Genomic DNA, 10,438 nt, shown 5'->3' on the forward strand with positions numbered 1-10,438 from the left:
AGCATTTTCCTCTTTTTTTCACAAATGGTCAGTTTCAGGTCTGCAAATGGAATAGCCCAATTGCTCTAAGTAACAATTATGTTATGAACAAATGATACTTAAATTATCAAAAGTGTTTAATTGAATTATTAATTTGAATCATTTTCAGTATAACTCCATTCCAAGTGGCCAACCGTACATGCCACCGGGCTCAGCCGGTCAACCTATGATGGCACAGGGCGGTCAGATGCCGGGACCAGATGGTCAGATGGTCATGCAGCAGCAACATCCGGGGGCGCAAGCAGGTGCTGTTGGAGGGGCTCCTATGACGCAGCCAGGGGGACAAGTGCAGTATTCATCTGGGTAAGTTTTTTTTGGGTGTTCCAGTTGAAATACATAGACCCAAAGATCATGTTTTCAATAAAAAGCTTTAAAATGCTTACAAGAACTTGAAAAAGCTTTAAATTTTTATCTTTAAAGCTTCAAAGCTTTTAAGCTTTAGCTTTAAAAAGCTTTCATACAGGGGGTGTAGATTTCAAATTGAGTCCCTCATTCAGGTTACCCCATTTGTAATCCCTGTATTATATGGAAGATTAAAGTTATGTCTTCCATAGGGTGTGTCATCTTAGGAGTACTGTAAGAATGCCCCCTCCCAGACTTTTGAAAACCTGCGCACGCTACTGTTGCAGGGTTGAGAACCTCATAATTATGCTTATTGTTGTAAATGGAGGATAAGGAAATTTACTACAGCTATTTATTTAAACACACTTTGTTTGTATGTTTGTTTGTTTGCAGGCCTGGTGTATATTCCACTCAGCCAAGTCACATGACACAACCAAGTCACATGACACAGGGTATTGGCCAACCACCCCAATACAGCTCAATGCCACAACAACATGCCCCGCCCATGGGCGTGGCCATGACCACCACAGCGTACACCAACCAAGGCAGTTTACCTACTAGCATACAAGGACCACCGCCCACAACGTCGTACCCAGGAACGACAGGGGGCATGCCCATGCAGGGGGCCCAGGGGCAACCTCCGCCCCCACATAATCAGCAACAACTGCTCATGTAGCCAACAACTTTTATTCAAAATTTAAAGAAGTGGGCGGAAAAATTGTTATGTTGTCTTTAAGGTGTGAAAAGTTAGTTGGTCTGCTTTCTATTTTCTGCCTCTTGATTCATTGATGATTTAATCCCAAGAGACCTACCATCTTTCTTACAGAGCTCCTGATTGGTTAATGTCATGATATAATCATCTGATTAACCAATCAAGATAGAGCTTTTAGATATCTTGGCAATTTTAAGCTTGTCATATTTCTTACCACATCTCTGATTGGCTCAATGCATGATATAGCCCTCTTTGTAACCAATGAAAATAGTTCTTAGAGGCTAATGCCCATGGGGTTAATCAGCTATTGGTTGCTTCAGAGTATGAAATTTGGATAAACTAAGCCACTACTTAGAAAATCCCATTTCTCATGTTACAAGAACTAAATGCCCATATCATATTAGCGATCTCAGCAAGCGACAGAATATTTACTAGTGATTAAATGAAGAGCTCGGATGTAAAAACCGATAAACGCCATTTAAAGGAGTATTTTGTGATTCTAGCATCCTCTTTTTATGGTAGTATGTCTGAATAGAAAATAGAATCTCAAAAGGCTGCCTTGTGTGAAAATTTTATTATCATTGTTGTATTTTTATTATTATTTTAATATTTATTTCAGCATTCTTCTTTCTTTAATGGATCAAGAAGATATTGTAATAATATTGTGATAATACCTTAGAATTAATATATAAAGTCAATTTTACAGTGTATCTCATCACAATTAGATGAAAATAATTTTTAAAAATCACACACAGCAGGCTTTTGAGATACAGGGTGAGTCAAAAAAAGTGCAATAGAGAAAAGAATCCATTTTTATTTAAGAACCGAGTTGAACCTTTTAGGTTTTAAAACATTTTATATATGATATATCCATCAGCAACCTTGTGTGAAAAAATCCAGGAATTAGCATTTACCGTTTTGTATTTATGACACATTTCATAGCGATACCCAATTTTAATGTTTGTCCAAGAGACATCTAAAATTTGAATCTCAGCGCACTCTGTGTAAGGTAGATTTGGAACAACTGCCATTTTCTTAACCCCATTGACATTGAAATAAAATGGAGCACCCAAAGTGTTATTGCCCTTGGTCTTTTTTAAGGAGAAGAAACATTATTTGTTGTTATTTACATTTTACCTTTACTTTAAAGATGTTTATTCTCTATCAAAAACATACAAATTTGTAGGCGGGTTTTTTCAAATGTCAAATTAAATGCGCGCAAATTAAAGTGGACTGAATTACAAAATATCCAGGAAGTTGGACATATTGGGATTAAAAAACTGGAGCTGGAGTCGAGTGAGGTATGAAGGACTTAAAGTAATGTTAGAAAGTTTGTTTGAACATAAAAAAAAGAAATGGAGGTTTTGGCAACAAGCTGCTTTCAGAAAAAAGAAACGCCAAAATCAACCTTATTTAAGTTAAAGTCAGTTTCAGAGCTGATGCCTTTACCGTGCATTGTGTGCTCTCATTCAAAATGCATGGTATCTTGTGGACAAATAAGGAAATTGGGTATCGCAACAAAAGGACGTATAAAAATTAAACGGTAGTCGCGATTCACTTCATATTTTCACAGAAGGTGACTTTTGAGTGTGGCATTTATAGAATTTTTCAATAATGGGAAAGTTTCACTTGGTTCTTGCATAAATATCGATTCTTTGCTCTATTGCACTTTTTTTGACTCACCCTGTATAACAGTATGTGATGCAGAGGACAACTTTTTATAATTGGCAATTTGATGTGCAGGATAAAGTAACCAAATTTACTCGGTTAGTGTCACATGATTTCCAAGCGTAAGATATTGTGTTTTAATTTGGTAATTAGGTGTGGGCGAACAGACATTTGAGATGTTGACAGTTTGATTTGTGGTATAATTTAATGCTCGTCCCACTGAGGCAAATTTTGAACGCAAACTACAAGAGAGGAGGTAATTGCATCCCCACTTTATATTTCTAGATTAAAACATCATATGTGACATGATGTGGTCCATGGAGGCCAAAGGCAGCAAATTTAAAATTGAGATAAAGGCAAAAATAAGGAGGAAAAAAAACTGTAAAAAACTTAAGAAAATAGACATCACAAAACTTCATAACTTTAGAATCAAGTAATGCCCATATTCCTCAGCATAATTTAACTAGAGCAAAACTAAAAATTATGACTTTTACTGTAGGAAGCTTCTGTTGTGCTTGAACTCTCTAATCCCAATGTTTTACGGATGGCCTTATCCCAGGGTTATAAGGTGTTGGGTTAAAAATGTTATAATCACCACAATGAGCTCAATGGATCAGTTATTTCAACTTGTAACTATGAGTGTAAATCCAAGTATATTATGCCGGATGCAAAACAAAGTGGGGAGGTGTCTGTAGGACGAGGGTTAATGAAATTAATCGGACCAAGTCAAGGCGCCATACATGTATCATGTTTAAAGTAATTAGATAAATTGGAAAAAAAGATGACAGTTGTGACCAAACAGAAGATAATGAGGCTGTTGTTAAATTGGGCTATTCCAGTTGAAATCCATACACCCCTATGGAAGACATGACTTTAATCTTCCACATAGAGAGTGTTAATTTCAAATGGGATTACCTGAATGGGTGACTTCATTTGTCTTATCTTCTATAAGGGGGTGTATGGATTTCAACTGGAATATTAATAGCCCGTTTAATATGGAAACAAATTGTGCCACAAGACCGTGGCTAATTGGTCAATTTACTGCTGTTTGGTTTGTTGCTGGTTGGTTGATATTTATTTGGTTCAAGCAGGGTTCGGTTTTTGCCAGGGCAAAGTGGCAAAAACTGGCACAAACCTGTTTTTGCCAGTTTTTGCCTGGTTTAAACTGGCAAAAACTGGCAAAATGTAGTCAAGTCAAGTCAAATATTAAAAAGTAACACAGAAAGCTTATAAACAGTAACACACAACATTTGATCAATCATTCAACATATTTTTTGTCTCATCAAGTCCTTAAAATGAAAATGGTTTTGAATTTGATATGCCACATTGCAGTTAAATGCACTAGTGAGCAATGAAAACCTATGCCTTTAATTTCTTAAAATGTTACTTATAATTACCAAATCTGGCCTTGTTACACCCAGGAAATTATTTTTGTAACTTTATCATCACTTTTTTAGGTTTTGCCTTTTATGCTGGCAAAAACTGTTTTTGCCAAGTGGTAAAAACCGCGGTTACAACCGTGTTTTTTTCCACCTGCGTCAAAAACCTCATTTACTTGTGCTGGGACACATGTGACCTGGGACAGAGTTTGACAAACTGTTTATTTTGCTTTAATCATATCAATTTCACACTGTAGCCATGGAACACAAGATTATGAGTCACTAGTTGTTTCAGTATTTTTAATGACTTTTAGGATGTATTATATTCCATATAAAATCCAGGGGCCAAATTCTCGTAATAATATCCTCAGTTGTATCGTAAAGCCATAATGTATGATCTTTTAAAATGAATTGGAATTACCCAAATTGTGATTGTAAGACAACAGAACAATTTTGAATTTATGCCTTTAATAAGACATGAAATCCCCCATAGAGCTCCACAGTTAAGAGGCCAAGATATTAAGTGAGCTTTCTTTATTTTACTGTATTATTTCTGCTTAAAATGACCAGAAAACCTCCCTGGTAGTTGTTACTAATATTATTCCATAAATTTTTGGCAACAAATATAACTTTTTATGTTGACGCCTATGGCCAGCTCACAGAGCATTAAAACAGTCCTACTCCAAATTCCCTTGGACAAGGAACATATCGCTAATTGGTGCGGTGTACCCCTACAAAATTTGTGGAGCTGATCCTGGTTGTGATGGCTATATGTAGGTTGATAAGGGTTATGTGCCTGTATAGAGCTGTGTCCCTGAATGTTTTAAAGTAGTTTGTAACATGTGTCTTGGACCATAATGGGCAGCAAATTTCCTATACAGTATGCTGAGGCTTGTGGCTTTATGTCTGGGCATATCACACTATAAATATACTGCGCCAATAAAGTATCCTTACACTTGGAAAAATAATCACAAGTTCCAAACTGAACAATATTGGAGTAAATTTGTTTTTTTAATAGATGCACTATTTAATCCTGCACATTATGACACCACATTGAAACCAATGTGACTTCAAGAAGCAAAGTTACAAGCATTTGATTAGACGAAGGTACCGTTTTAAAAGTGATAAACTGGCCTATTCAAAACTCAACAGACTAGACATCTGGTTTGAGAGTGGTGAATGGCTAATTTATGCGTTTGGCTTTAATTTAAAAGAAAAGGAACAAAAGAAAACTGAAACAAAAGAACTGACAAATAAAATGAAAGTTACGAAAAGTACAGAAAAGTACAGAAAAGTAAAATCTGAAATAAAAACTGCTTGAAATAACGCTTCATTGAAGAAACTGTATTGTCTCTTTGTTGCGCTTTTGTTGGAATCTTTTTGCGCCTTGTATAGGCCAGTTTGTCACTTTTAAAACTGGACCTTCGTCTATTCAATTGCTTGTAACTTTACTTCTTGAGGTCACATTGGATTCAATGTGGTGTCATAATGTGCAGGATTAGCTAGTGCATCTATTAAAAAAACCAATTTACCCCAATATTGTTCAGTTTTGAAATTGTGATTATTTTTCCAAGTGTAAGAATACTTTAGTGGCGCAGTATAGTTGCTTTGTAAGAGACCAACTGTGACAACATAACAATTTTTCTAGCCATTGCAAAATGTACATAAAGTGATAAATATATATAAATATTATGTAATAATGACAAGTTGATTGTTACCTGACAGTAAGCTGGATCTTGTCCTAATACCCTAAATCTTGATCATGTGACCGCATAAGGAATAATCACACATTTTTGGGTACTACAGGGCAAGATCTACGTTATTGCTGTTGCCTGACAGGCAGAACAAATACACTGCACAAAAAAAAAGTTGACCTTTATTTACGCGGTCATCTCAAAATGAGATGGTCAATTGGGCTATTACATTTTGAATCCATACCCCCTGTTACATAGTCGTAATCTTTCACACAGGGGGTGTGAATTTCAAATGGGGTTACCTGAGTGGGTGGCTCCATTGAAAATCTACACCCCCTGTGTGGGAAGAGATTAAGGTCATGTCTCCCATGGTATAGTTACAACAGGAATAGCCAGTTTTATTCAAAAGATGATGTAAACCTTAAATTTTTAGTTAAAACACTGTCAATGACATAAAACTCAATAAGAGATAAACTTGTTCTGTACATGTTAATATCAGGGGGTGGGGGGGGGTGAGGGAGGGGTATCAGTGGTTGTATCCTTGTTTGATGAGGGGGGGGGAGGGTGTATCCTTGTTTGATGATTATACGGGTATGTGCCACAGTTTTGGGTGCACTTTCAAGGATTTTATTTATTGGGTATAGTGATGCCCATCACATGTTTATATTTGTGGTTTTCAGCCACAGACAAGAAAATATGCAGACCATCAACAATCAAAGTCCATCATCATCTGTTATATCTAAAATGAGTGCTAACTGTTCCATGAAGCATGTGCACAAAAATGCTACACACATTCTGTTCCTTTTACTGCACTGCATATTTTTCAAAACACAAGTTATGACTAGTCCTTCAAGAATGACTATCGGCTTAGGTTAAAATCTATTAATAGCGAGGCCTCGCTTCTCGGCCTTCGGCCTCGTTGTGCGGCTTTGCCGAGCCCCCCCCCATAGCCGAGGTCTTTCTCGAAGGACTAGTTATGACATCTTTCGTACATCACATATCCACTATAGAGCTGATTATAAACCATAATACATCTCCATGATAGCCACAAATGGCGTGTGCGTGATTTGTTGGACATACACGATCCAATGACCGTCCTGATGAATATATGCGAGAATTCTAAGCATACAAAGCACAGAGACTTAGCCTGTTGGTGGATGGTCTGTAAATTTGCTTGTCTGTGGTTTTAGCAGAAACAAATTAGGGGCAATTTGTCATTTTCCCCTCAAAAGCACTGAAGTGTGAGGACATTATGCACAAAATAGGAATATGGCCCTTGAAATTTGATTTCCTGTGTCCTATCACTTTTTTTCAGCTCATAATGAGGCAACTTTTTCATTATTCATTATTTTGCTGATTTCCATTTCAAACAAAAAGTTGCAAGGGCTTGTACAGAAACAAGACACTTGGAAGCAAGTGAAATAAATAGGAGATAATCGAATACTGAATTGTTTATTCCCTGCTTCCGAAATGATTTTGCGACCCGTTTTCATTTTGAAGAACACTAAAATATTTAGAAAAAATATTCGAAGGTACAATTTTATCTTCGGATTCTTTGTTCACAAATACTGGCAAAATTACGTAACAGGCGCGGGTGACAGGAAACAGGAAATCGAGTTTCAAGGGCCTAATAATGGGTTGAGTGGCACATCCCGTACAACATTTTTATACAACTTGATTTGAATCTAAGATATAATGAAGGTAACATTTAAAAAATATTAAATATAGCTTTTTGCTTCTTTGAAATGCATGCATGTGCACTCTCTTTTGAAATGGGTCACTGCACTGTGATCATTTCATTTGAGGGTGTGAATTGTGATTGTAAATGTATGTAGGAAGGAAAAGTTATAATTAAATGCAGTGCATGTTGTTTTATATCATGGTTCCATGTTGTTATTGATCCTGTTATGTGGAATTTAGACATTTCAATATGTGCAAATAATTTTCAAGGAATTCTACATCTGTGATATGTTGTAAATTATATTCATAATGGTTTCCTGATGTAAAATGTTTTAATTTCTTTCCTTCTCTTCTTTGTTTTATACATACCTAGTATAAAAGTTGAAAGGGATAAGACGACGAAAAAAATCCCTGTATTACGGGCCAGACTAACACAGATTTTGTGTTTTGGGAGTTTTTTTTTTACTTGATGCTAAAATCATGTAAAATCAGCCATTTTGGGGCCAAAATTCATTGATTTTGACTGAAAATTTTTGAAAATAATTCAGAACATTTTCAAAATATGTTTGCAAAAAAATTATCAAATGTTTGCAAAATTTTCATGCTTTTGATGATATTTTAAGGTAACTTTAGCCTCCAGAAAGAAAAAAATCCAGATTGACCGACCCTACCTGAAAAGTCCATCCACCCGTAAAACAGGGTTTATTTTGTTGCCTTATTGGAACTTAAATTTTTATTTATTTATTTTATGCAAGTTGTTCATTATATCAAGCAATGCATTAGTATTATTATAGTAACAGATCCCATTTTGGGCTATTCCAGTTGAAATCCATACACCCCCTGTATAAAGGAATAGGCTAATTTGATTTACTAAGAAATGCAGCCTGGCGCGGTGGTCTTGGACGTGACTAATTTCTTGTCTAATTAGTGTACAAGTCTGAGTTCACAACTCGCAAAGCATTGTGGGAAGTTGACATTGAATCTATTCATTTTGTGTATGTTACTTATCATATCCTGCATGTGTTTTTATAATCAATCCCATCATACATTGTACTGTAAGGTTCTTTGTACACATTACCAATGTTTAGTATATGCTTTACTTATCTCAGAATGAACTGTATAAGTGGTAATTTTCACAAGGGTTTTCTTTTCGTGTAATTCCCCAAATGGAGGTTCAGTCGTAAAATTAAACCTCACTAAAAACGTTGTGTGAAAATTGCCACATTTGCAGTGTTTTGCCAGAGAAGATATCTTACACTTCCCATAATGCATTTCTCCTATTTCAATTTTCTGTACTGATTTGCTATCTAGTGCAACATGGTGACAAAAAGTTCCTCAATGAACAGAGCACATCCAGATCTTGCAAATTGTGACGTGTCATGTCAAAAGGAGACACATTTGGGCAGGATCATAAATGGAGAAATAGCCAAAAATCTGCCCGGGGTGATTTTTTCACAATTTGGGTTTGTTGCAAATTTGTGATGTTATTAATATTAGAAAATATAGTCTGATAGTTTCAGACCAGAATATGACTGGCATCTTGTATTTTTTGAGACATTTTTCAAGGTAATTCCTACTCTCAACATTGTCAAAAATATTTTTAAAGGACGATATCTCAATTTCCAATTTTATAATAACATAACTTACGAACTCAATATCTTCGCTTTGGGATGTCCGATTTCAATGGGGAAAACGGCGTTGTGGAGCAAAATATCTCTGTATTTAAGATATGTAAAAAAACTCAAAATTGATAACCTGCCCAAAAGTGTCTCCTTTTGACATGACACGTCACAATTATGCTTATTTCTTGACTATCGACCCATATTAGCCAGTCCATTCTCAACATGAAAACAAAGGGAATCTGTACAAAGTAATGGGAGTGTTATTTTATGTAATGAGGTGATGCTTCATGTTGCAAAGAATTCTGGGATGGGTAAAATATCTTCTCTGGTGTTTTGCCATATTATTCAAAACTAATTAGCAGATAGGGGAAATATTAAAAACTACGCACTGCACACTAGCACATTTAAACATGAAATTACAATGGAAACATAACATGCATAGGTAGATAAGCCAGAGAAAAAACTCCAGTCATACCTGCCTGTGCGGGGAATTGAACCCCAGACCTTCGGATTGTACGTCTTTTAAGCATATTGTGCGCTTATTAGTAATGTTTGTGTGTTTCTAGTGTACGATGCGTAAGCCTCTTCCCTTGTTGATACGGCAGATATTTTAGTGATAACATTTTACATACTTTTTCAGTTCTGAATAGTTTCGCTGTTTGTTTTGAACAACACACAAATAGAAAGTCCAATTTTTTTGAGTAGTCATAATTCACAACATGATTGAGGAATTGAAAGCAACATTTGCACTGTATTTTTTGGGGATATGAGATAGAGCACATCAGACATATCAAATTGCATTCTGAATATGAAGAATGCCCTTCTGATATCAAATAATTTTATGGCAAATTATTAAAAATTGATATTTTTGACATTTAACAGTCACTGAAGTGATAGCTGGGAGAAATGCTGACCATCATATGGAAATGTTAATCTTTTGTATTGATGATATACGTGAAGTTTCCCAAAAGACTTGTAGGTCTTTTTGGAAACCTTTTTCATATCTTCAATACGAAAGGTCAAAATTTTCATATGGTCGATTTTTCCTCCCAGCTACATACATTTTAAGTACATATCATTAGATTTACATTTAAAATAGACTTGGTGGTTTATTATAGCATTTTATAAAGTTTACTTTGAGGACTGTTAAATGTCAAAAATGTCAATTTTTATAAAATTTTATATTATGTCTGATATGCTCTCAAGTCCTTCCAAAAATACTGTGCAAAGGTGGGTCACAGAGCCCTTAAGGCACTGACATTTATTAAAATGTGCAAAGATTGTGTGAAATGAATTTGAAAC

General features: G+C 35.5%; 1 protein-coding gene across 1 annotated transcript in view; it reads left to right on the plus strand.

Annotated features, from left to right (window-relative positions):
• LOC140163072 (signal transducing adapter molecule 2-like) overlaps window positions 1–5,265 on the plus strand; it is a 39,949-nt gene extending 34,684 nt beyond the window's left edge. Inside the window, exons 10-11 of the mRNA XM_072186443.1 lie at window positions 149–342; window positions 775–5,265. Coding sequence (XP_072042544.1) covers window positions 149–342; window positions 775–1,057 — 477 coding nt within the window. The 3' untranslated portion in view covers window positions 1,058–5,265. The remainder of the gene's footprint in view (window positions 1–148; window positions 343–774) is intronic.
• Window positions 5,266–10,438: the final 5,173 nt, after the last annotated feature.

Source organism: Amphiura filiformis, chromosome 10 (genome assembly GCF_039555335.1).
Source record: "Amphiura filiformis chromosome 10, Afil_fr2py, whole genome shotgun sequence".
In the NCBI taxonomy this organism is placed as follows: Eukaryota; Metazoa; Echinodermata; class Ophiuroidea; order Amphilepidida; family Amphiuridae; genus Amphiura; species Amphiura filiformis.